Below are 25,832 nucleotides of genomic sequence, written 5' to 3'. Positions count from 1 at the left end.
ATTTATGTGCAGTGAAATGTACTCATTTGGAGTGTATGGTCCTGAATTTTCACACTGATGTTAACTACCACCTCTGTCAAGAGGTAGGACGTTTCCATCATCCCAGAAAATTGCTGTGGCTCTCCCCTCAGCCTCTGCCTCAGGCAGCCACTGATCGACTCACTGTCCCTGTGGGTTGGCTTTTCCTGTTCTAGAATTTTTCATTAATGGAGTCATACATACGTGCTCTTCTGTGTTTGTCTCCTTTTGGTCAGCGTAATGTTTGAGCTTTATCCAGTTGTGTATATCAGTAGTTTATTCCTTTTATAGAAAATACTAGAGGCCTGGTGCATGAAATTTCGTGCACTAAGGTGGGGTCTTTCAGCCTGGCCTGCACCCTCTCACAGCCCGGGATCCCTCAGGAAATGTCTGCCAGCTGGTCAGACATCCCTCTGACTGTCCGGGACCTCTTGCTCCTTACTGCCCACCTTGCAACGGAGGCAGGAGAGGCTCCCGCCACTGCTGCTGCACTTGCCAGCCATGAGCCTGGCTTCTGGCTGAACGGCGCTCCCACCAGGGGGCAGCTCCAGCATTGAACATCTGCCATCTAGTGGTCAGTGTGCGTCATAGCGACCGGTTGTTCTGCTGTTCAGTCGATTTGCATATTAGGGTTTTATTATATAGGATTTCATGGGCCATCACCTGACCATCTAGATAAAGTCTCTTCATACCATGTTTCTAAAGGTTAGGGGAAACCCTGGGATGGCTTTCTATCTTTAATTTTAGATAGCTCCTCTACTTTTTTCTAATTCTAAAAATATATATTGTGTAAAAAATTGAAACCACTTTTGCTATTTTAGCATATTATTAACATTGAATTGCATTTGTATAAATAATTACTTATTTCTGTAAGTATAAATGCACATTTGATTTTTCATACTTTTTAAAAAAGACTTCCAACTAAGATGGTTTCTATCCATGATGACTTAAACCTCAATTAATGAGTGTATAGTTGAGGAAATTAATGTGTTTAATAATGATGGCACTTAAATTTCATTTTGAATCACATATTCTACTAAATTTATAAATTAGCAATTTATAAAATAAAATCAAGTACAATGTCTTTCTGAAGATTATTGAATTATTTTTGAAATTTGAAAAAAAATTTAGGAACTTGAACAGTATTTCCCTATGTAATATAGAAGACTGTGGCAAGAAGGGTTGCATTTTATGTTACTCTGATATAAATGCTTCGGTAGAGAAGGTGTCAGGATTGTTTAGCTCTGCCTCACTTTAGTTATCTTGTGACTCACATTCCACCTTCAGTCCTGGCTCTGCCAATCCAGCTGCGTGACCTTGAGCAAGTCACTGACTTTTTGGTATTTGCTTTCTCACCTGTTAAATAGGAAGAGTAGTGCTGCCCACCCCATGCAATTGTGGTCAAGAGCAAAGTTAATAAACATAAAACGCTAAGGTTAGTTCCTGGCATATATGTAGGAAACACTGTGTATCATCATTCTTATTTTCAGGCAGTAACTAAGTCTTGATTCTGCCTTTATAAAATACCTTCTTATCGAGCTCACTGTTCGATTCCTGGTCAGGGCACATGCCTGGGTTGCAGGCTCGATTCCAACTAGGGGGCATGCAGGAAGCAGTGGATGGATGATTCTCTCTCATCATTGATGTTTCTTTCTCTCTCTCTTTTTTTTTTAAATTAAATCTTCATTGTTCAGATTATTACAGTTGTTCCTCTTTTTCCCCCCCATAGCTCCCCTCCACCCGGTTCCCACCCCATCCTCTGCCCTTACCCCCCCCCCCCCACTGTCCTCATCCATAGGTGTACGATTTTTTTCCAGTCTCTTCCCACACCCCCACACCCTCTTCCCCCTGAGAATTGTCAGTCCACTCCCTTTCTATGCCCCTGATTCTATTATATTCACCAGTTTATTCTGTTCATCAGATTATTTATTCACTTGATTTTTAGATTCACTTGTTGATAGATATGTATTTGTTGTTCATAATTTTTATCTTTAACTTTGTCTTCTTCTTCCTCTTCTTAAAGGATACCTTTCAGCATTTCATATAATACTGGTTTGGTGGTGATGAACTCCTTTAGCTTTTTCTTATCTGTGAAGCTCTTTATTTGACATTCAATTCTGAATGATAGCTTTGCTGGGTAAAGTAATCTTGGTTGTAGATTCTTGGCATTCATCACTTTGAATATTTCTTGCCACTCCCTTCTGGCCTGCATAGTTTCTGTTGAGAAATCAGCTGACAATCTTATGGGTACTCCCTTATAGGTAGGTGACTTTTTCTCTTGCTGCTTTTAAGATTCTCTCTTTGTCTTTTGCTCTTGGCATTTTAATTATGATGTGTCTTGGTGTGGTCCTCTTTGGATTCCTTTTGTTTGGGGTTCTCTGCACTTCTGGACTTGTAAGTCTATTTCTTTCACCAGGTTGGGGAAGTTTTCTGTCATTATTTCTTCAAATAGATTTTCAATATCTTGCTCTCTCTCTTCTTCTGGCACCCCCATAATTCGGATGTTGGAATGCTTAAAGTTGTCCCAGAGGCTCCTTACACTATCTTCATATTTTTGGATTCTTTTTTCTTTTTGTTTTTCCGATTGGGTGTTTTTTGCTTCTTCGTATTTCAAATCTTTGACTTGCTTCTTGCTATCCTCTAGTCTGCTGTTGGATCTCTGTATACTGTTCTTTATTTCAGTCAGTGTATGCTTAATTTCTAGTTGGACCTTTTTTGTATCCTCGAGGGTCTCACTAAATTTATCGGTGGTTTCTAGAAAATTCTTGAAAAACCTTATAACCGTGGTTTTGAACTCTATATCCAGTCGTTTGCTTTCCTCCATTTCTGTCATTTGTGACCTGTTTCTTTGTCTCCTCATTTTGGCTGCTTCCTTGTGTTGATAGAGTGGCTTTCTGTGCTAAGTGTCCTATAGGGCCCAGTGGCTCAGCCTCCCCAATTACTTGAGGTGGACACTCTTGGTGCACCCCTTTGTGGGCTTTGTGCACAGTCTTGTTGTAGTTAAGCCTTGATTGTTGTAGGTATCACTGGGAGGAATTGACCTCCAGGCCAATTGGCTGTGAGAATCAGCTGTGTCTGCAGTGGGAGAACTTCTGTGCTGGAGACATCCTTATGGAGCAAGACTTGCTTTAGTGGGGCTTTGGTGCCCACTGAGTCTGTCTCCTGGGTGTGTCCCTTATGGATCTGAGGCATTGTAATCTGGATGGTCCCACTCTGACCACTGGGTACACTGGCTCTTGGATCTCTAAGGAGGTGCTAATTTAGCCTCTGCCTGAGGCTACCCAGCAGGAGCTACGGAGAGATCTGCAGCTTCATCTTCTTTGTTTGGGGTTTGGAGGGGCCCAGATGAGGCCCAGCTGTGAAGCAATGCAAGCTGCTGTGGGGCCTTGGGCCTTCTTTTGGATGTTCTGGATCTCTCTGACCCAGCTGCAGTTTGTTAGGTAATTTTAGATTGCAGAGGACAGGCCATTCATATGCAAAAGCCTCTGCGCACAGCTTGGGTGGGACAGGGTCTCAGGGAATCAACAGGGCGGAGCAAACAGCTATGGCTGCTCCTCAGTCCTATCCTAAGAGGCCTGGGGTCTCAGTGTCCCGTGGTAATCACTGTAAGCACCTCTGAGAGAAAGCCACCCTCAAGTTCCGCCCGATGCCAGACAGTCCAGTTTCTCCCCGTATGAGTCTGGGTCCCCAGAGACTCGCCCGGAACTGGAGTTCAGAGTGGGAGAGTGTGTCTCCCTCCCGATTGAAAAAGACAACCATCCTCACTTGCCAGCCCTTTCTGCTCGAGCTTCTGTACCTCTGCACTTTACTTCCGCATCTCCTCTGAGTCTCGGTGTGCTTTTCTCTTTCCTTCTAGTTGTAGAATTTCCACTCAGCCAGCCTTCCTGTGGTTCTGGATGATGTCCTTTTTGTCTTTTAGTTGTATTTTTGAAGTGGTTGTGCGAGGCAGCAATATCCGGTGTTTACCTATGCCGCCATCTTGGTTTCTCCTCTCATCATTGATGTTTCTATTTCTCCCTCTCCCTTCCTCTCTGAAATCAACAAAAACTGTATTTACAAAAACTTTATAATAAAACAAAATAACTTCTTATCACTGTCATTGCTTGAGTTCAGACCCAAACATCCCTTGTTTGGGCTGTTATAGAAACTTCCTAATTGATTACCTCACTGACATCTCTCCCCATTGAATCATTTTCCCCGTGCCTTAAGTACTATACTTATACAGTGTAAAACTAACCATAGAGGAAATCAGAGAAGTGGACAATCATCATGAGTTGTTTAGAATGTCTTCATGGATGATCTGGGATTTGAACTTGACCTGGAAGGATGTAGAGAATATTGACTGGCAGAAGAATTGAGGGCCATAAGGACCAGTGGCCTTGGTTCATTATCATCTAAAAGCCTGAATTGCAAAAGCCCCAGAGGAGTAAGAGATCTAGTTTGGTGAAAGGAGGAGGAGCCAGAAGTTGGTGCCTTTAGGGGCCAGGGAGTAAAATATGGAATAGAAAACCTCATGACATCCTGTCATTCCCCTGACCAAAACCTTCTGGTGGGGTCCCACCACTCTCCTCATGCCATCCAGTCTCTGTGCCCTGGCCCTCAGGGCTCTGCAGGTTCTGGTGTTGGCCACCTCTGCTTGCTCCCTGGGTCACTCTGACCTGGCCATAGTGGCCTCTTTTCCTGAACATGCCAAGCTCTTTGTCTCCTCAGACTTCCCCTGGAATGCTCAATCCTTAACACATGGCCTTATTCATAAACCAGAACATTTTGAAACCTAAGATTAATCCCATTCCATTAGCCAGCAGAATGTCATAGCTTCCCCCAAACTTTCCTCTCCATACCTAAGAGTGAAGAAGGCAGATAACATCTTAGTATTATTATAAAAACTAGCTCATGGACCCCCGAGAGGGACTTCCCAGGCATCCCCGGACTATAGTGTGAGACCCCACTGGAGTCTGACTATGTGGACTTGATCTTGGCTCCACTACTTTAAAGTCTTGTAGTTTAGGGAAGTTACTTGACAGAGCTACGCCACTGCATCGTATTTGAAAGTTCAGACCCTGAAGCCCAACTCTCTGGGTTTGTACCCTAGCTCTGCCACTCAGTAACTACAGCTATGGGCAGGTTTCAATTTTCATCTGTAAAAAGGGGGATCATAAAATTACAGCCAGAGTGGTAGTGAAAAGGTCAAACGAGGTAATGCATGGAAAGTGCTTGGAGTAGTGTCTGAGTGGCCTGCATACTTGGTCAGTGTTAGCTTTGGTTATTGTTGTGAGGTAATGCACAGACAGTGCTTAGCATAGATCTTGGCCAGAGGAAGGAATAAATGTCATGCTCCCTAAGTTCTCCTGCACCCCACAACATGGCAGAGGATAGTCCTCCTGGGCTGGAGGAAAGGTGTTAGGAGGAAGCAGCAGGGGGTCTTTTCAGATGCTCCCTCCACTGCTGGAAGAACTGGAGAGTCAAAATCTCTCTGAGGTTTTGTGTGCTGGGAAGCAGGAGAAGAGCAATTCCTCTAGCCAGTGAGCTTTGTGGGGAGGGGGCCAGATCAGCTTTACTAAGTAACCATTGTTTCTTCACCGCTCAGCACAGGGCCGGGCAGGCACCCAGGAGTGTTTGTTAATCATTGAGTGGTGGACTGAGTGCAGGAGGTCCGCTTGGCCATTTATTGGGGAAGGGAGTGAATATTAACTACATTTGAGATTGAGGTAAGAAGTTGGAGACATCAAATTAACAAGATCAATTAATAGTTAATAACTAAGTAACTTATGGAATTAGGTATGTTAATTAAATTAACTTAAATTTAATGTGTTAGTTACATTTAATACATACCATTCCAGATCAGTTCATTGAAATAAAGAGCTCTTGTGTTTCCTATTGCATAATAGAGAAGTCTGGAAGTCCTTGTAACTTCCTCCATACTTATCACAGTGATCAGTGTTAAAAGCCTTAAAATGCAAATGGACCTTTATTCTGGGATAGCAAGGATGGGGTCCTGGGAGGAGCAGCAGCCAGGGTTCCTTCCTAGAGGTTGCAGCCTGGTCGATGGTTGGTACCTTCTGTGTAGATCAGCAAGTGGTGATACATTTCTCCTAAAGTATTATTACTCCTGCCTTCCTCACCTTCTCTGCTCTGCACACATTGGTCTTTTGCCTGTCTCTTCTCTGAGCACACCAAGCTTTTTCCTAACTCAGCAGTGGTCCTTGCTGTTCACTTTCCTGGCATATTTCACCCCATGTTGCTGCGTGATTCTTCCTAGGTGTAGAGAGGTCTTCCCTGAGCACTCTGTCTAAAGTAGCACCCTACCCTCTCCATTACCGTCTTTCTTGTGCTTGGTTTTCCTTTAGAGCATCAATATCTACCAGGCATCATATATCTGATTTTATTTGCCTTCCTTACTAGAGGGAAACATTGTTAAGGCAGATGTGATGCCTGAAACATTGCCTGGCCATAGGAGGGACTCAAATACTTTACTAAATTAATTGATTAGATATTGCAATTTCTTGTAGACAATATCGATCTGAGACCAAGTTGGATGACCCTGTTTACAATATATTACATCTGATACTATCAAGATATATACAAAAAAGAGATTCCAGTTTTATTGAGCGTGTGAGGGATTTTTAAAGCTTTTTTGTTCCAAAGGCTTAATTTATAAATTGGTTGCTTGAAATTGAGAACATATCATATATTCCAAAACAGGGTTCTTGTATCAACCCAGAAAAATACCTACCTCAGATGTAAGAAATTCAGGCACACATGGAGAAAATACTTCCTGATAGATGCCCCTGCTATTTTATTTCTATCCCTCCTTTTTCTAAAAAAGATTTCAGTTAGCTTACAAGAATCATTTAGTCATTCAGGTATATAAGTGACAAACATTTTATATCTCTTGCTAAGAATTGGGGTGCAGCATTCAATAACGTATACACCATATGTCTTCATTGCCCTCTGATGGGGAGGTACGTTAAACTTGAAATTATACAAGTAATTGTTTAAAATTGTGATTAGACCTATGCAGGAAAATTAAGGAAGGTTACAGGATGGTTCTCCTTGGACAGGCCAACCCACCTTCTGCTTCTCGAATCACTGATTTTCTAAAAATGCTCCATGCAGTGGAGATTCCGATAGCCTGAGAGGCTAGAGGAAGGCCTTGGAGCTGCCAGGGCTGGATGGCTGCGTAGAGATGGAAGTTGAGTTCTGTTCTAGTGTAAAGGCTCTAAAATAAACAGAGAAATAGCTTTTCCCAACTAGGTAAATGAGCCCAAATTATAAATAATGGACTGGCTGAAAGCAGGTAAATAAAAGGGTAGGAGTTTTCCTTATTTCTTTCCCCTCTGGCAGCTCTCCTGAGGTCCTTTATATTCACCGTGTTTCACAGATTTTAATATACCTGGTCTCCAACTTACACTGATGTTACACATTTCCTGTGGGAATGACCATTCTGTCTTAGGACCGTCTTCTGCTGACCTTTCCGTGGACGTTTGGAGGTTTTAGGGTAGATGTTCTTAGGTTATATTCCAGCAGAATCTTTTTTTTTCTTTCAGTTTCATTAAGATGTAATTGACAAATCTGTAAGGTATTTAAATTATACATTGTAGTGAATTGATATACATATATGTTTTGAAAGCATTCCCACCTTCCAATTAGTTAAGATATCCATCACCCCTCATATCATATTTATCCTTTTGTGTGTGTTTGTGAACATTTAAGTTCTATTCTCTTTGCAAATGTCATTCAGTAACAGTGTTATCAACTATAGTCATCATGTTTTGCATTAGAGACGCAAACCTAATCTAGCAGAATCTTAACTGGAAACCCCACAGTGGTTATGAGCCTGGGCTCTGGGGTCAGACAGACAAGATTCAAATTATGGCCCTGAGCAACTTAGTTTCCCTGGGCCTCTTCATGTATGTTTGTGTGTGTTGTCTGGAGGAGGCACTGACAGCCCCTGCCTCCTGTTCTGTTTGGAGTAAACTCTATCATGCATGTAAAATGGTTAGCACAGTGCCCTACGAGCAGTCCCCCGGGGAGCTTCTGAGGACATAGGAAGCTGTTGTTAATAATACTGTGATAGTGCCTGGAAGTATCAGTTTAGCTTAGCTGACTGTCTTTTCAAAGCTCCTGGGGGGGTTAAATGATGTCAAATTCTTTAAAATCTTTGCTTAGGAGTCCATCCGAAAAAGGGGGAAAACTTTCTCTTACTGGAAGTGATAGGACTCATAACTCGGGCTTGTACTTGTTAATATTGCTTAACTTATCAGTGTTAAAAAATTATTTTATAGCCTAGGGTACCAACTACCAATTTTATACCTTTCTCCGCTTTGAAAAAAATTTATTCACGTTTCCATAATTCTAGTTTATAGATTACAGTTTTAAAAACGGGGACTATATTTAGAAGTGAGAATTTTTTGCACTTTAGCTAATTAAAAATACCACAGGGTCATTTTCTGGAGCACATTTGGTATTCCCATAGTTTGGAAGGCACTTAACTTGGGTGTGATGATGTTGGGGCCAAAGCTTCTGAGGCGTATGCACTGCTGACTGCTCCATCCAAGGCAGCAACCCAGGTCTTCACTGTCTGCTTTTGTGCATTCAGCTCAAAGCAGGCCCGAGAGACCTTCATTATGACTTGCTCATTGCTGGGGGATTTCTTTCTCTTGAAGCAGCCTATTGGTAGTTTTTTAAACAATTGAAATTCAGGGAGTACTCATATTTGGATGATATTCTTTTCTTGGCACAAAACTTTCTCAAAAACTACAAGAGCTTGATTGTTGTGGGAAAATTAATCTTTTTACTTTAGAGTTTGCTTTTTGCCCACGTTGGTTTCTTTGAAAGTTCTTGGGGAATGTCTCCCTTTGCAGTGAAATAAAGAACACTTGGACTACAAAACCCAGCATTCTTAGGTGTCATGATACACACATGAGTTCTTTAGGGTATATGTGGTACCAGTTAACAGATGCTTGGTTTCCCTTTGACTTGAAAGTTATTTGTAAAATAACAGTCATGTTTTACCAGTTGACTTAAATCTCCCCTTTTCATCCCTTTTTATACATATTTAATAGTAATCTTATTTCTTAAGATTACAGTGAATTTGAACATATACTTTGGTTAGTATAAAAATGTCTTTCTTAGAGACTGTATGATATTGTGGTGACTTTGCTATTTAATGACTTGGTAGATGGTGGTGAATTACTGTTTCCTGGAAAGTTGTACTTCCCATGAAGGTCCAGAGTAAGTTATAGTGTTCTTGGTTGGAATAGTCAAGGCTCTGCCAGGGGTATTGGTGTTGGAGATTAAAGCATGGATCAAGTGGGGTCCAGCTGGCCATTGTGGCCTTTACAGTATGTGCTGAAGGCATTCACTTAATAAGGAGTGTTGATTGTGAGTTTTTAAATGTTCTAAAATGCTGATGGTAGCCTTTGATTTAAAGTGTAAGCTTAAGCTGCCAGATTCTCTGGGAGTTTAAAGCAATATGGTACCAGAGATTACATATTTTGAAAATGGCTGTGGGTGGCTGGAACAAAACAGATTAACACAGACATGCTTGAAGGTCAGTGGTTTCCTTTGGAGACTCACAAACAGACATCAAAGCAACTCTGAAATGCTTGACATCATGGGCTTGGGCTTGGGCTTGGTTTGCCAGGTTTAGCTTTCAGTTACATGTTTGCATATTTGCTTACTGGACCAGAAAAAAACAAAATGCTAACTGGGATTTCTTCCTTTTGCTATGATCCTTCTGTTTCTTGACTTGCAGAACACTACTGAGCCTGTGGCAACCGCTGAGACCCTGGCCGAGGTACCCGAACATGTGCTCCGAGGACTTCCTGAGGAAGTGAGGCTTTTCCCATCGGCTGTTGACAAGGCTCGGATTGGTGAGTACTAGGGTCCGAGAAGGAGCAGGGAAAGGGATTGCAGGCTGCAGGCAGACTTCCCTTGGGGCATTTAAGGTAGGGCGCTCCCCATAAAAGCAGCAGATTTATACTCTGACTTAGAAGATTAGGTGGTGTTTATGCAGTTTCCAGTCACGAATCCAGGGTGGACATAGATCTTGTGTGTTTGATCTTATTTTTATGTTTTAATCTTTGGTCTTAAGGCAAAGGAAGTAAATGATAAAAATTTAGTCAAAGTACAGTCTTGGAATATATCATGTTTATATCCTGTGGTTTTTTTTTTTAAAGATGTGCTTTTGATATTATAATTTATGTATATATATATGTGTGAATAAATTTTTAATAAATGCTTTTTCTAATCCTCATTGGAATCTATTCAGTAACTTGAGCATTTAAATTGTATCATTCACATGAAAGTGTTCGATTTTATAGCTCCACTAATTTATTATTAGCTGTTATCAAACAGGATTCATAGTAGACTTACAGAAAAGTGGGATTCGTACATCCTAGCTGAACAGGACTGGCTGAGTTGCCACCATCCTGTATGTGAGGAAACTGAGGCCAGAAGATGAGGGAACCTGTTGTCAGCGAGAGCCACTGCTGGGCACCGGTTCCCTTGACTCCGGGTGGCCTCCTGCCATTTTAGCCGCTGCTGCTTCATCTGTCTGTTTGCCTTATGGCCAGTTCAGAGGAAATAGAAACACCTTAAGAACACCACAGAACAGCATACTTCTTGGCTGTTTGAAACTCCGCAAAGTGAGTTGTCCCTGTAGCTAGGATTTTAGGAAACAGTGAGGAGAGGATTTTTCATTTTGAACAAACAAACTTTAAAAATATTTATTAAAAAACCTATATTTCTAACCCTTTATAAAAGCAACTCATGTTCATTGGAGATCATTGAAGTCTGTAGAAAAATAGAAAGAAGAGTTTAAAAATTATTTGTAGTTTGACTATATTCCAGTATTTTTCTCTTTAATTGTGCTATTCTCCAAGTATTCGTGATTGTACTGTGCAGCTAATTTTACGTGTAAAAATTAAAAACAAGCAAATATATAAAACATTCTTTTTTATTCTAAAACAAAATAGGTTTTTTAGAGGCTATTTGGAAAATATAGAATATAAAGAAGAAAAATAAAAATCACTGTTGAAGACTTAACTTAATTTGCTTTCACCTGATCTTCGTTGATTTAACATCTTGCTTTTAGGCTGTAGCCTTTTAACTATTTTGTGAAACTGAATTGATTTTAGTGCTTCAATCTATTTTTTTTTCTTTCCACACCAAGACAATCTGAGTCACGGCTCCAGATGATAGCGACACTGTTAGACCTTGGTTCTTGAGTTTGGCAAAGACAGAATTCAGAGCCAAGAACTTGAGTACAAGACGTTTATTTAGCCTTTTAGAAAAAAAAGTCACAGAGGCAGAAGAAGTGAGCCAGCTGGGCTGCGTGGACTCAGGAAACAAGTTACAGAAGCAAAAGAAGGGCCCTTGGAACTTAAGAGAAAGAAAGCGACAGATACGGGCCTAAGGAAAAGAAGGGGATGGGGGAAGGCACAGGTGTGCTCTAGAGAGAAAGAGAGAGCACACTAGTGCTTCAGTCTTTAAAGTAACCACATACATTATAAAAATACTGGTTTTCTTTTCTAGGTGTCTGGGCCACTAAACCAATTTTAAAAGGCAAAAAGTTTGGACCATTTGTTGGTGATAAGAAAAAAAGATCTCAGGTTAAAAATAATGTGTACATGTGGGAGGTAAGGAAGAATTTTGTGTTTGGTTTTTTTTTGTCTATCAGAGTTCTATACATTTAAACAAAATCTATTCTCTTAGGATCTGACATTCAGAAATTAAAACCACCATTTTAATGTGTTCTTTAAAAATCAAGAATATTTTTATTAAGTACAAAATGTGTTTCCATGGATGCAGACTGCTGTTTACATTTGTATTTTGAGACTGCTTGGCCATCCTCAACAGTACTTGTCAAATCCACTCTTTATATCCCCTGTTCAGGGCTTTTGCTCTGCAGCCAAGACTTTCGTCTGTCACTTTACAGGCTTCCAGATAGACACCATAAAAGACACCCCAAGGTGGCCGCAAATAAAACACGGTTCGGGTCCTCTGTATTTTAGAAAATCGTCTGTGTTGCTGGAATGTTCAGAGTTGAATATATTTAGCACATGGCACATTTATATTGTGCTTTGAACTTTTCAAAAGCCTTTTATTCGGTTTATTTCATGTTCTCCCAACAATCTTGGAAGAGCAGAACATTAGCACCCTCCTTACAGAGGTGAAGCGGTTCAGAGCAGACATGAGCTCCTCCTTCCTGTGGGGCCCAGATGTTGAGAATGGTGTCGATGCAGAGCTAGAGTCCACATCTACGAACACTGAGGCAATTAAAAAGGTTTCATTGGTTCATATCCTACTGTTAGCTTTGTGACTCTGGCTAAAACCCTCAATTTTAAAATGAAGAGAATAGAAAATATCTCATTAAGGTAGCTGTGAAGACAAAATATGTTGTTAATTGTTTCTTGGAGAGTTGCATGCGAATTCACCAGTTGTGTGGAATTTAGTTCAGATGAGGTACCCTCTGGAAACTCCTCATGTTCTTACAGGAACTGAGTGGTCTGACTCCTTTTGAAAGTAAGTGGAGTTTTTTGGTTGTGAGGAAAAGCATTCCAACCAGATTGTCTTAAATTGAGTCACATCTGTTTCACATGTAAACATGCACAAGCCTAAAAATAAAATATGCATAGGAAGTGTCTGGATACTTTACATCAAGAAGTTCTGTGGCATTTGTATGTTTGAAGTATATTGCGGTTCTTCTCAATGTTATAAACAGTGTTTCTTAACTTGAAATTCCGATGACTTCTCCCAATAATTTTGAGTTCTTTGTTGTGAATCCCTTATAATAAATCTAATGGCAGTTAACCCAAGGGGCTTTAGGAATGAGGACTTACCTTGAGGATAATTACATTTGCTATTTCACCACTTTTGAGGTAAGAGAGTGCTATATTTGTAGAAAAACTGCCCAGTCAAAATATGCTATTACCCTAAGTGGTCACAGGTATCTTGACTACAAAATTATGCTCCAAACCGCATTTTTAATTTTACAAGTTTCCCAAGGGAAACTAACAAATATGCTCTTCTGGGTTAGTGCTCACCTGAGTGAAGATAATCTCAGGGACCCAGGAAATGTGTGCTTTACTTCTGGGTATAGAATGCTAAGCTTGTACAAATGCCACTGATATTAAACCCAAGTTTATGGTACCTATTTTATCCAACATAGCAGTTTGATATTGTTGGGCATATTGTATAAATTATTAATGGTGCCTTTTCTCCATTAAACTTCATTTATATTGAAATTTCTGCATAGTATGAATTCATAGTAGCTTGGTGAAAATTGTGATTTGGAGCCATGGCATAATAGGGATTCAATTTCTACTATTAATATTCTCTTGTTAGCTTAAGATACTTCTGCTTACGTACCACCACAGTTTGTGAACCCTTATGACATTGCCAGTTCTTGTGGGTCAGGTATAAAGATTTAGTTTTTGTCAGGGCTGGCTTTTCCTTCCTCCAGTTAAAAAACAACAACAATCTGGAGTAGGGGTTTCAGGGCTGGGTGGAAAAGGTGAAGGGATTAAACAAACAAACAAACAAAACAAATCTCTAGACGCAGACAACAGTATGGTGATTACCAGAGGGAAAGGAAGTTATAGTAAGATAAATGTTGATGGAAGGAGACTTGACTTAGAGTGGTGAACACACAATACAATGTACACCTGAAACCTATATAATTTTTATTAATCAATATCACCCCAATGAATTAAATTAAAAAATCTGGATATCATTCACATAGTTCCAACAACAGGGTATATATTCCATACAGAAACCCTTAAGCCTTTGGTCTATTAAAAGTAGATATATATGACATATATATGAAGAAGTAGCATTTGGCAAAGTACAGGGAGCATAAATTATCTACATACTATAGGCCCGGTGCATAAAATTCATGCACGAGTAGGGTCCCTAAACCTGGCTGGCGATCAGGGCCAATTGGAGCCTTCTGGCTGCTGGCCGGGGCCTTCCTTCATTCCACGCTGCCCCCTGGTGGTCATCGCACATTATAACGAGCGATCAAACTCTTGGTCAAACTCTCAAGGGGACAATTTGCATATTAGCCTTTTATAAAAGGCTAATATGCAAATTGTCCCCTCAACGGGGAGTTCAACTGCTCACTATGACATGTGCTGACCACCAGGGGGTGGCGCGGAACATGGCGGGTGTTGGCGACGCGCTGCGACCTCTCACTGGCTACCTGGGGGCGGGGGTGACGGGGACAGAGGTGCGGTGAGAATGTGGGGTGTCTGCTGAGCTCGCTCTAACTCTCCCTGCTACCATCCCCAGGACGCCAGGGCTCCCGCACTGGGGAAGCCCCTGTGTTCAGGTGCCAGGCGCTCTCAAGGAGCCTGCCCCGCATCTGCGTCACCTCTCTGCTGGTACCACAGAGGCTAGTCGGGCTCCCCACGGGTTCACACAGAAGCCAGTCTGCGAGGCTGGCCGGGAGAGAGCGCACTGGCCTCCTGGCTTCCGTGCGGCACCGCTGGGTGGTCAAAGGCCCACACTGTGCCCCAGCCCGTGGTGTCTGACTGCACTCACCACATCTCCATGTGGGGACTCAGGCACCATGACTCTGGCGGAGGAGGTGCGTGGGGTCCTGGGGGCCCAGGTGCTGCCCAGGGCTCAGAGGTCAGCTAGGACCTGCCCTTCCATGCCAGACACTCGCACTTCGATCACCGGCCAGGCCTAGTGACCATGCCTGTGCACGAATTTCGTGCACCAGGCCTCTAGTATAGATATAAAAGGCTAATATGCTAAGTGTCCGACAGTCTGGGTAATGACATCACGTAGCAATACCTGGCTTCCTCTCCTAGCCACAACTAGCCTCCTTGCAGTTTCTTCAGCCCAGGAACCTGACTTGCTTTATACCCAGGTGGAAACATTTTACACTTTAAGCAAATGTCTGTGAAGCGTTTTCCCATGCCTCATCTCATTTGATCCTCACAGAAGTCCTGGAGTAGGTAGATAGGACACTTGGTGGAATCCTATTTTTTTTTCATTAGCTGGAAAACAGAGATTTAGAAAGCTTAGAAACTTGACCCAACTGAAAAGAAGTAAGAAATGGTGGCCTTGAGAATGACTTCAGTTTTTCTCATTGCACAGAATATAGTCAGACTGCTGCAGTTAAGTATTTTACCCATTTTTCTCTATCCTGATCTAAAATAATAATCTGCTTCATGTTGGTATTTACTGCTGTGTTGCTGACAATTACCTGAAAGAGAAGTTGAGGTGCTTCACTGGGCTGGAAAAAGTTTAGCTAAATCAGAAAGCAGGTCTAATTAAGCAAGTTTATTCTATATCTATAAAAGGCTAAGTTGACTCACGCATGCACGATACATATAAAGGTCTTGCTGGCGCCAATCGCATGCGTGTGTTTCCATCTGCCATTGTTCATTGTGAATTTGGTTGACACTTCTATTATAGAGAAAGGGCGAATAGTGATATTAAAATATTTCTTCTAATTAATTTCCTTTCAATGTGCGTGAATTTGTGCATTGGGCCACTAGTTTCGTATAAAGAAGAAAATAAGAACCCAGGTAAAATTTAGAATTTCTCCATTAATTTATTCCAACCTTCGTGTTATCCCCTGACTTGCATCAGTGCTCCTCTTATTAATGTAACAGAAATTGCTTATCATTAAAGTCTCATCTTGGCATTTGTTCTTCAGTTAAAGCCCCTTACGAACAGCTTATCTTTTAGCAGCCTGGTCTTTTGCCCCCACTAGAACTCCATTTTAAAGCTAATCAAAGACAGTGTTAAATTGCTTTTCTTGAGCCCTTGGTTATCTATCACAGTCTTAAGCTTATCTATCTAAGCTTTCACTGGAAACATTCTATTAAATCAGACATAACAGCAGAAAACAGTAGAGTATCCTCAGGGTGAATGCACAAAACAGGTTCTCCAAAGAGGAGAACATTCTTTGATCAGTTTCTGGAGGGGAACTGCTAGCCAGGTGAAATGCTGGCCTACATGTAATGAATGCTTCCCCTGACCATCCCACACCCACTGAGCAGTCTGCAGGATTCTAAAACAGCTTCTGATGAAAACCTTTCAATTCACTTCCATGGGGCTCAAATTGCTTCTGATGAACACAACTTTTGAATTGCTTTAATGTCTTTTTAAAAAAAATAGACTTTTAGAGCACTTTTAGGTTCACAGCAAAATTGAGCAGAAAGTACAGTTTCTTTATAAACTCCCCGCCCTGTGGCTCTGCCCTGCCCCTGTACACAGCCTCCCCCACTGTCAACATCCTGTACCCGAGTGGTACATTTGTTACAATCGATGAACCTGCATTGACACATCATTATCACTTCAAGTCCATGTTTTACAGTATGGTCCATTCTTGGTGTTCACTCTAATGTTTTGTTTTGTTTTAACTTACGAAGGTTGTACACACTCAGTGCAAAATCACATAAATAATATAGAAAACTATAGACAGGAAAGTAAAAGTCATCTGTGAACATGTTGGTAGACATTCTTTTAACGATTTCTCTGCCTTTTGTTTTTTTCTGTCTCTCACATACACGGGTATAGAAACAGATGCTTCATGCAATTGACATCAGACAGTATATGTAGTTTTGTAATGTGCCTTTTTCTTTCAATATGTTATGGATATATCTGTCAAATATTATTTATATCATTGTTTCTTTCCTTTTTAAAAATGTTTTTATTGATTTTTTTTAGAGAGAGAGAGAGGAAGGGAGAGAGATAGAAACATTGATGATAGAGAAACATCATCAATAGTTGCCTCCTGCACTCCCCCTACTAGGGATCGAGCCCACAACTGGGGCTCGAATCAAATCAGGTGACCTTTGGTTCCTGGTCCGATGCTCTACCGCTGAGCCACACTGACAGAGCTACATCATTATTTCTTACGCTGCTTAGAATTCTACTATATCTTCCACTGTTTAACCAGTTGGACATTTAAATAGTTTTAATTTTTTCATGATATTAACAATTCTTTAAATATGGAACTCACTCTGTATACGTATTTGCTGATTTGTCTGGTTATCTTCTTAAGATAAATTCCTAGAAGTATAATTGTTAAGTCAAAAGCTACTTTGTACATTTTAATCTTTGATAATTTTTTTATTTTGTTTTTATTGATTTCAGAGAGGAAGGGAGAGGGAGAGAGAGATAGAAACATCAATGATGAGAGAGAATCATTGATCGGCTGCCTCCTGTACTCCCCCTACTGGGGATTGAGCCTGCAACCTGGGCATGTGCCCTGACCAGGAATTAAACCTGGGACCCTTCAGTCCACAGGCTGACGCTCTATACACTGAGCAAAACCAGCTAGGGCAATCTTTGATAAATTTTCTTTAACAGACCTCTAGAAGGATTATGCTAATTTATATAAATACTAGGGGCCCGGTGCACGAAATTCGTGCACTGGGTGTGTGTGTGGGGGGGGTGTCCCTCAGCCCAGCCTGCCCCCTCTCACAAACTGGGAGCCCTCAGGCATTGACCCCCATCACCCTCCAATCGCAGGATCGGCCCCTTGCCCAGGCCTGACGCCTCTGGCTGAGGCGTCCGGCCCGGGCAGCGGGGACCCGCAGCTGCAGCGGCCCCATGATCGTGGGCTTCGCTTTAGGCCCAGGCAAGGGACCCCTAGCTCCTGGGACTGCCAGCTTCAACCGTGCCCAACTCCCATCGCTGGCTCCACCCCTACTTCCTGCTATCACTGGCCAGGGCGGAAAAGGCACCTGATTCTCCGATCATGGCTGGGGGGCAGGGAAAAGGCGGCTCCAGGGCCGCCTTTTCCCTGCCCCCCAGCTCTTAGCTCCCCCCTGGGTTTCTGATCACTGTCAGTGGCAGGGGGCTTCTTCCTGCTTTCCCTTTGGCCTCCCTGCATTGTGCCTACATATGCAGATTAACCGCCATCTTCTTGGCAGTTAACTGCCAATCTTAGTTGGCAGTTAATTTGCATATAGCCCTGATTAGCCAATGAAAAGGGTAGCTCGTACGCCAACTACCATTTTTCTCTTTTATTAGTGTTGATCATGAGTGCATATTTCTTCTTAGCTTTTTAAAACCCAATATTAATCTTTTAAACAATGTTTTCTCACATTGTTATAAATGAAAGCTGATACTTCACTGCTTCTGTTTGCATTATTCATTCAGGTCACAAATTTTGAGTCAGGAGGATGGAGGGAAGAAGTATAATTGTATTTCAACTAAAATTGAAAGAGAAATTATATCTATAATGAGACTTATGTAATTTTTTAAAGAAATTTTTTTTCTTTATTGCCACTTTTAAATGAGGATAACAAGCTCCTCATGGAATTGTTTGGCTACAAATTAGATGGTGTATAGGAAATTACTTGATATAGATGTTTCTGGTTCAATAAATATTAGTGGAAGCTGAATATCAAAGATGAACACTTGAATGATCATATAGAGTATAAAAACATTTTTTTGTAGTTGAGTACTTTTTAAAAAATTATCAATATTCATTTTTGCTTAGAATTTCTTTCTCTTCTAATGTCAGAAGGTATGCGCAGTATTTTGAAACAAACTGGAGTGGAGGGTGGATCCTGGAAATGACTTGAAAGCTCTCTGAGTTATTTACTCATGCAAACGCATTGGTGGGAAATGCTATGCAAGTTGGGCTAGTGGAGAAGTAGACATCCTGTCTCCCCTTGAGTCCTTTTGACAGTTTAACAAATGGAAATATAATTAGGTATTGTCTGTCTTCCAGGAACAGATAGGGAAAGGGGGAAGTGGTGTGTAGATCATAGTGTTGGATTCACAAGCTAGATCCCCAGAGAAATAAAGATGAAAAGGAGCCTTAGACAGTTATGACAAACTAGAGCCACTGGAATGGAGCTGGGACGCCAGGAGAAGGCCCATCTCCATCTCTAATGTGTTAGAGCCGTAGTGGGCGGGGAATCTGTAGACTCTAACTCGGGAGGGGAGGGGGGGCGGGGGCTGGTTTTAGTGAATAAAAGGTTTATCTCAGCAGGAGACTATAGGTATGAAGAGGTGTCATAATTGCCCTGTGTTAACTCCTGGGGTGGTTATTGCAAATTGAGAGTAGGTAAGGACCTCCTAGGCAGTTTATGGTACTTTGCATTAATTGAATAAGATTTTTTTTTTTTGTAACATAAAATGTTACAAATTGGAGTGTGTACTAAATTTTGAATTTGTCATAAAAATGTGGAAATAGACTTGCTACATATTATTTGTTGAGTTTGAGCTAGGGTGGAAGTTTCACCTGCCTTGGCATTGTCTTTGAGAAGGGATGGTAGTTGGTTCTCTGCTTTCTTTCCACTATCCTAGAAGGTGTTATGGCCCTTGTGCAGTCCAGTAATGTGTAGTTTACATTTTAAAAATTCTGTCCCATTTTAGTGATTAGGTTCTGTGTGCCCGCTACTGAAAGTAATTGTTTGAAAAACAAAGTTTGACCGAGATAGGATTGTATATAAACACATTTTTTATTGCAGTTCTTATAAGGTTGACTCTCAAGACAAATGAGAAAGCTACATTATTGTTTTTAAATGTGTATGTGTGAAGATGTTGGGAGGAGTAGGAAGAGGAATATTTTAGCTTAGCATTGAGCAGACCTTGGCAGCCTTCATTCAAACTTAGGTTTTCATTCAAAAGACTAACTTGCTCTCCCCACCCACTTCCTTTGTTTGCTTAAGAGTTATACTAAATCAGTGGAGAAAAGGTAGAAAATTTAGATAAGCAGCAGAAAAAAAAAATACGGCAACTCTACTTCTCAGAGAAAACCATACTTTATTAACATTTATACTTACATAGTTTCAGATTATTTTTTTCTTCATATAGTCATATGTCTAAAACAAAATGGTATTATATAAGCCATACTTTCTGTAAATGGCTTTATTTAATCATCAATGTATTGTGATTATCTTTTATACCAATAATATATTTCCACAACTTCTGGTTATCTTTGTTTTCTTCTAATTACAGAAACAAGTGTGCTTATTGGAAAAAATTCTTAAAGAATACAGAAATATGTTACAGAAAGTAAAAGTTTCCACGTAATTAATCATTTATGCAGTAGCACTTTTTAACATTTACTTAGTATTCTGCTATGTGCGTGTATTATCATACTGTCCGAATCCATAGAGATTTCCATCCAGGAGTGAATTTGAAACAAGTCTACAATAAACCCCACTGCTATGCACATCTGTGTACATGCATCCTGGTATGATTGACCCAGTGTCTCATGAGACTAATTCCTTTAAATGTATATGCTGGTCAAAGTGCATGTACATTTCAGTGTGTGTGTGTGTGTGTGTGTGTTCTCAAGTACTGCTAAATTCCATCTAAAAAAGTGACACTAATTTATTCTTTGATCAGCATTGTTTGGGGAATATTTGCTTTTTTTTTTTTTTTTTCAAAACTGTAATTGGGTAATGCCAAACAAAGTAAATAAACAACTCTTTGAGTGCAAAATGAAAGCACCTTATTGCGTACAGGTGCAAAAGCAAGAAAACAATATAAACTTACCCATATTTTAAGTAGTTGTGGGTAAATGCCCTTTAAAAACATTTTCAATAGAAAAGTGACTTATATGTCAGTTTACAGAAGATGAAAAAAAATCAGTGCTTATTTTAATTAATTAATTAATTAATTAATTAATTAATTTTTTAAAAAAATATATTTTATTGATTTTTCACAGAGAGGAAGGGAGAGGGATAGAGAGTTAGAAACATCGATGAGAGAGAAACACCGATCAGCTGCCTCCCGCACACCACCCCTCACTGGGAATGTGCCCCCAACCAAGGTACATGCCCTTGACTGGTATCGAACCCGGGACCCTTGAGTCCGCAGGCCAACGCTCTATCCACTGAGCCAGACCGGTTAGGGCAGTGCTTATTTATTTATTTATTTGAGAGAGAAAAAAAACATCAATGTTGTTCTATTTATATTTGCAGCAAATGTTTACTTTCTAATCTTGTTTTTTTCCCTTAAGAAACAATTGTTACCAGTTTGATAGGTGAAAAAATTTTAATTTGAAGTTATTTTTTTAATTATTATTAGGTAAGTTTAATTTTTATCTTCACAAGGTTTTGGCCATGTGTATTTCTTTGTGAGTTACTTGTTTGCACATTTTAAAAAAAGGAAGTTCTGTCAACATAAGCATTTTAGTTTAAGTATGACTTGGCAGATGCCTTAGTCCATTTTGAACCAAAAGGAACCATACATAAAGAATTTATTCAAGTGGCATTCCTTGCTGTTTGCAAAGGTCAGTATTGACCTGGGAGCCAGGAAGTTGGCACAGCCTGTGTTGTTAGCCCAGGTGGATGGATAGACTCTTGATGCCCCCTCCAGCTGCCGGCTGTAACTCGGTGCCTGTTTTCCGGTCTCATCTGTGTCTCATTGATGTCTGTAGCCATGTCAGTATGTGGGTTGAGAGTGAGTGGGATTTCTCTATCCATTGTGATATATCAAGACTTTAATCCAGTGGTTCTCAACCTTCTGTCCCTTTAAAACAGTTCCTCATGTGGTGACCCCCAACCATAAAATTATTTTCGTTGCTACTTCATAACTGTAATGTTGCTACTGTTATGAATCGTCATGTAAATATCTGATATGCAGGATGGTCTTAGGCAACCCCTGTGAAAGGGTCGTTTGACCGCCAAAGGGGTCGCGATCCACAGGTTGAGAACCGCTGCTTTAATTCCAAGTAAGTAAAAATAACTAATACAGACTGACAGTGTTAAAGACCAACTGCTCCATTTTCCTTATCTTGTCATGCTGACAAACGTGACAAAAATATCTCTTAAGCATTTTAAAGTGAAGCAACTTACACTGTTTTGGTGTGTAAGGTTTAATTTTTGCACCATGATGCGCTCTCTCCATAATATATCACTTGGGGGCTACTCTTTCTCTTTATTTTAAAGGGAGAGGAGTGTGTATGTGTGTCCGGAGGGTGAGTGTGAAGTGAGCTTTGAAAAGGAGTCTGCTATGACATAGGTAACCTCTCTTTAGAATGGTGCAAATAGGTGTTTTAGTAAACAGCCATTTTTTGAGTAAACTCACTGGGGGTACTTATAGGATAGTGAAAATACTCTCCTTGGCACTTATGGTGATTAAATAAACTAACTGCAAAGCCCCTTCCAGCATGGTTCCTATCACATAGTAGGTGCTTATTAAATGATGGCAGTAATACATTTGTGTATAATGGTATTCTATCATTCATCCCATAGTCATTTATTGAGAGCCTACTCTTTATCAAGTGCTGGTCAAGGTATTGTAGGTACTGTGGGGAGTGAAAAGGCTAAAATGTCTTCTCCTCCTGTAGTTAATACTCTGCTGTAGGGAGGCAGTCACTAAGTAGAATAAGTACGTAGATGATCTCATACTTTAAAAGAGCATAATTGCTTTGAAGAAAAGTGAATTGGGGGGGATGGGCTGCAGATAGGGAGAGATAGCTTTGCAGTTTTAGCTAGGATGGTCAGAGGAGGGATGGGTAAGTAGAGGTCAAGCAGATCTGGGGTTCAACCCATATTTACTACTAATTAATTGAGTGACTTTGGGAAAATTATTCAACTTTTGATCCTCATTGTTGATGTGTTAAAAAAACAAACATGAATCTGTGGCCTCAGGTTAAATGAGATAATATGGAAAGTATGTAGCATTATCCCTGTCTGGTTAATGTCCAGTAAGAGGGGCATACCCTGGCAGTAAGGCTCTAGACCAGCCGTGGGCAAACTACGGCTCACAGGCCGGATTCGGCCCGTTTGAAATGAATAAAACTAAAAAAAAAAAAAAAAAAAAAGACCGTACCCTTTTATGTAATGACTAGAGGCCCGGTGCACAAAAATCTGTGCACTCGGGGGGAAAGGGGGTGTCCCTCAGCCTGGCCTGTGCCCTCTCGCGGTCTGGGACCTCTCGGGAGATAACGACCTGCTGGCTTTGGCCTGCTCCCGGGTGGCAGAGGTCAGGCCCAATCCCTAGGTGCAGCCCCTGGTCGGGCTCAGAGGAGGGCCGATTGGGGAGTTGGGGCGCCGCCCCCTGTCATGCACAGAGCAGGGTGGATCGGGAGGTTGTGATGCCACCTTCAGTCATGCTCAGGGTAGGGCCGATTGGGGGGTTGGGGCACCGCCCCTTGTCACACTCAAGGCAGGGTCAATGGGGAGGTTGTGGCACCACCCCCTGTCACGCACAGAGCAGGGCCAATCCGGGGGTTGGGGCGCTCCCCTCTGTCACTCAGAGAGTAGGGCCGATAGGGGAGTTGGGGCACCGCCCCCTGTCACACACAGAGCAGGGCCGATCAGGGGGTTGGGACGCCGCCACTGTCACACTCAGGGCAGGGCCGATGGGGCGGTTATGGCTCTACCCCATCACACACAGAGCAGGGCCCGTGGGGGGGGCGGGGTGCGCCGCACCCTGTCACACACAGAGCAGGGCCGATCAGGGGGTTGGGGCACCGCACCCTGTCACACACAGAGCTGCAGGGTGATCAGAGGTTGGGGAGCTCCCCCCTATCAGGCACAGAGCAGGGCTGATCAGGAGGTTGGGGCTCCTTCCCCTGTCACGAACAGAGCAGGGTGAATAGGGAGGTTGTGGCCCCGCCCCCTGTCACACACAGAGCCGCAGGGCGTACAGGGGTTTGGGCGCTGCCCCCTATCACGCTGCTCCAGGGGCCAGGAGGCCTCGTGGCTCCGCTGATCCCGGTGCTGGGAGGCATATTACCCTTTTACTATATAGAATAGAGGCCTGGTGCATGGGTGGGGCTGGCTGGTTTGCCCTGAAGGGTGTCCTGGATCAGGATGGGGGTCCCCACTGGGGTGCCTGGCCAGCCTGGGTGAGGGGCTGAGGGCTGTTTTCAGGCTGGCGGGTGACTGAAGCTCCCAACTGCTCCTTTTTCCTTTTCTTTATTTTATTCTGGGCCAGCTTTAGCTCTGAGGCTTGGTCCAGCTCTGAGGCCTCCGCTTCTGAAAGTAGGTATCTGGTTTGTTTCGATTCTATAATTGAAACTCTGTATCAACTCCAGCTCTGAGATCCCCGCTCGTCTGAAAGCTGGTTTCTGGGGTTTTGTTTAGCTTCTATTTTTGTTACAATGTTTAAACTGCAAGCTCAGAGGCTGGCAAAGCAGGCGGGGAACGTTGGAGTCCTCCATCACTGAAGCAAGCAAGCCTCATGTTCAGTTTAAGCTGCCTGGCTGCCGCTGCCATCTTGGCTGGAAGTTAATTTGCATATCTTGCTGATTAGCCAATGGGAAGGGTAGCGGTCGTACGCCAATTACCATGTTTCTCTTTTATTAGATAGGACTAGAGGCCCGGTGCACAAAAAATTTGTGCACTCGGGGGGGAGTGTGGTCCCTCAGCCGGCCTGTGCCCGCTCCCAGTCTGGGACCCCCTCGGGAGATAACGACCTGCTGGCTTAGGCCTGCTCCCGGGTGGCAGAGGGCAGGCCTAAATCCCTAGGTGCAGCCCCTGGTCGGGCTCAGAGCAGGGCCGATTGGGGAGTTGGGGCACCACCCCCTGTCATGCACAGAGCAGGGAGATTGGGAGGTTGTGATGCCACCCTCAGTCACGCTCAGGGTAGGGCCGATTGGGGGGTTGGGGCACCGTCCCCTGTTACACTCAAGGCAGGATTGATGGGGAGGTTGCCGGCGCCACCCCCTGTCACGCACAGAGCAGGGCCAATCAGGGGGTTGGGGCACTGCCCCCTGTCACTCACAGAGCAGGGCCCATCAGGGGGGTTGGGGCTCTGTACCCTGTCACGCACAGAGCAGGGCCAATCAGGGGGTTGGGGTGCTGCCCCCGTCATACACAGAGCAGTGGCCCATTAGGGGGTTGGGGCACCACCACTCTCACACTCAGGGCAGGGCCAATGGTCAAGTTATGGCTCTACTCCGTCACACACAGAGCCGGGCCCGTGAGGGGGGGCGGGTTGGAGAGCTCCCCCTTATCAGGCACAGAGCAAGGCTGATCAGGGGTTGGGGCGCCTTCCCCTGTCAACGAACAGAGCAGGGTGGATAGGGAGGTTGTGGCCCCACCCCCTGTCACATACAGAGCCGCAGGGCGATCAGGGGGTTTTGGGCGCTGCCCCCGTCACGCTGATCCCAGTGCCGGGAGGCATATTACCCTTTTATTATATAGGGTAGAGGCCTGGTGCACGGGTGGGTGCCGGCTGGTTTGCCCTGAAGGGTGTCCTGGATCAGGGTGGGGTCCCCACTGGGGTGCCTGGCCAGCCTGGGTGAGGGGATGATGGCTGTTTGCAGCTGGTCACACACCATTCAGGGTAGGGGTCCCCACTGGGGTGCCTGGCCAGTCTGGGTGAAGGGCTGAGGGCTGTTTTCAGGCTGGGGGTGACTGAAGCTCCCAACTGCTCCTTTTTTTCTTTCTTTCTTTTTTTTTTTATTCTGGGCCAGCTTTAGCTTTGAGGCTTGGCTCCAGCTCTTAGGCCTCTGCTGCTGAAAGTAGGTTTCTGGCCTTTGCATACAATGTTGCGAATCTGCTGGCTGAAATCGGCGGTATTTGTTACAGTTTGTTAAACTGCAGGCTCAGAGGCCTGTAGCTGCAGGCGGGGAACGTTGGTTTCCTCCATCACTGAGGCAAGCAAGCCTCATGTTAGTTTCAAGCTGCCTGGCTGCCGGCCGCCATCTTGGCTGGAAGTTAATTTGCATATCTCGCTGATTAGCCAATGAAAAGGGTAGCGGTCGTACGCCAATTACCATCTTTCTCTTTTATTAGTGTAGATATTTACTTTGAATTTATATTAGTTCACACAAACACTCCATCCATGCTTTTGTTCCGGCCCTCCAGTCCAGTTTAAGAACCCTTGTGGCCCTCGAGTCAAAAGTTTGCCCACCCCTGCTCTAG

At 42.8% G+C, this 25,832-nt stretch overlaps 2 protein-coding genes across 10 annotated transcripts in view; both read left to right on the top strand.

The window, feature by feature from the left end:
- The window catches only part of PRDM2 (PR/SET domain 2), a 116,385-nt gene that overhangs the window by 20,824 nt on the left and 69,729 nt on the right, over positions 1-25,832 (top strand). For 7 of the 9 annotated variants that reach the window (XR_009452101.1, XM_059691195.1, XM_059691204.1 and 4 more), the window contains 2 exons: positions 9,776-9,893; positions 11,557-11,660. Coding sequence is in view for 6 of the 9 variants with exons in the window: in XM_059691204.1 (XP_059547187.1) it covers positions 9,776-9,893; positions 11,557-11,660 (222 nt within the window). In the remaining 3 variants the exon portion in view is untranslated. Of the gene's footprint in view, positions 1-9,775; positions 9,894-11,556; positions 11,661-25,832 lie in introns of those variants that run through there. The other 2 variants (XM_059691196.1, XM_059691200.1) reach the window with 2 other exon arrangements.
- The window catches only part of PDPN (podoplanin), a 164,182-nt gene that overhangs the window by 91,680 nt on the left and 46,670 nt on the right, over positions 1-25,832 (top strand). The gene's annotated exons all lie outside the window — the stretch shown is intronic.

This window comes from Myotis daubentonii, chromosome 3, assembly GCF_963259705.1.
Source record: "Myotis daubentonii chromosome 3, mMyoDau2.1, whole genome shotgun sequence".
In the NCBI taxonomy this organism is placed as follows: Eukaryota; Metazoa; Chordata; class Mammalia; order Chiroptera; family Vespertilionidae; genus Myotis; species Myotis daubentonii.
This window is presented reverse-complemented; position numbering and strand designations above follow the sequence as displayed.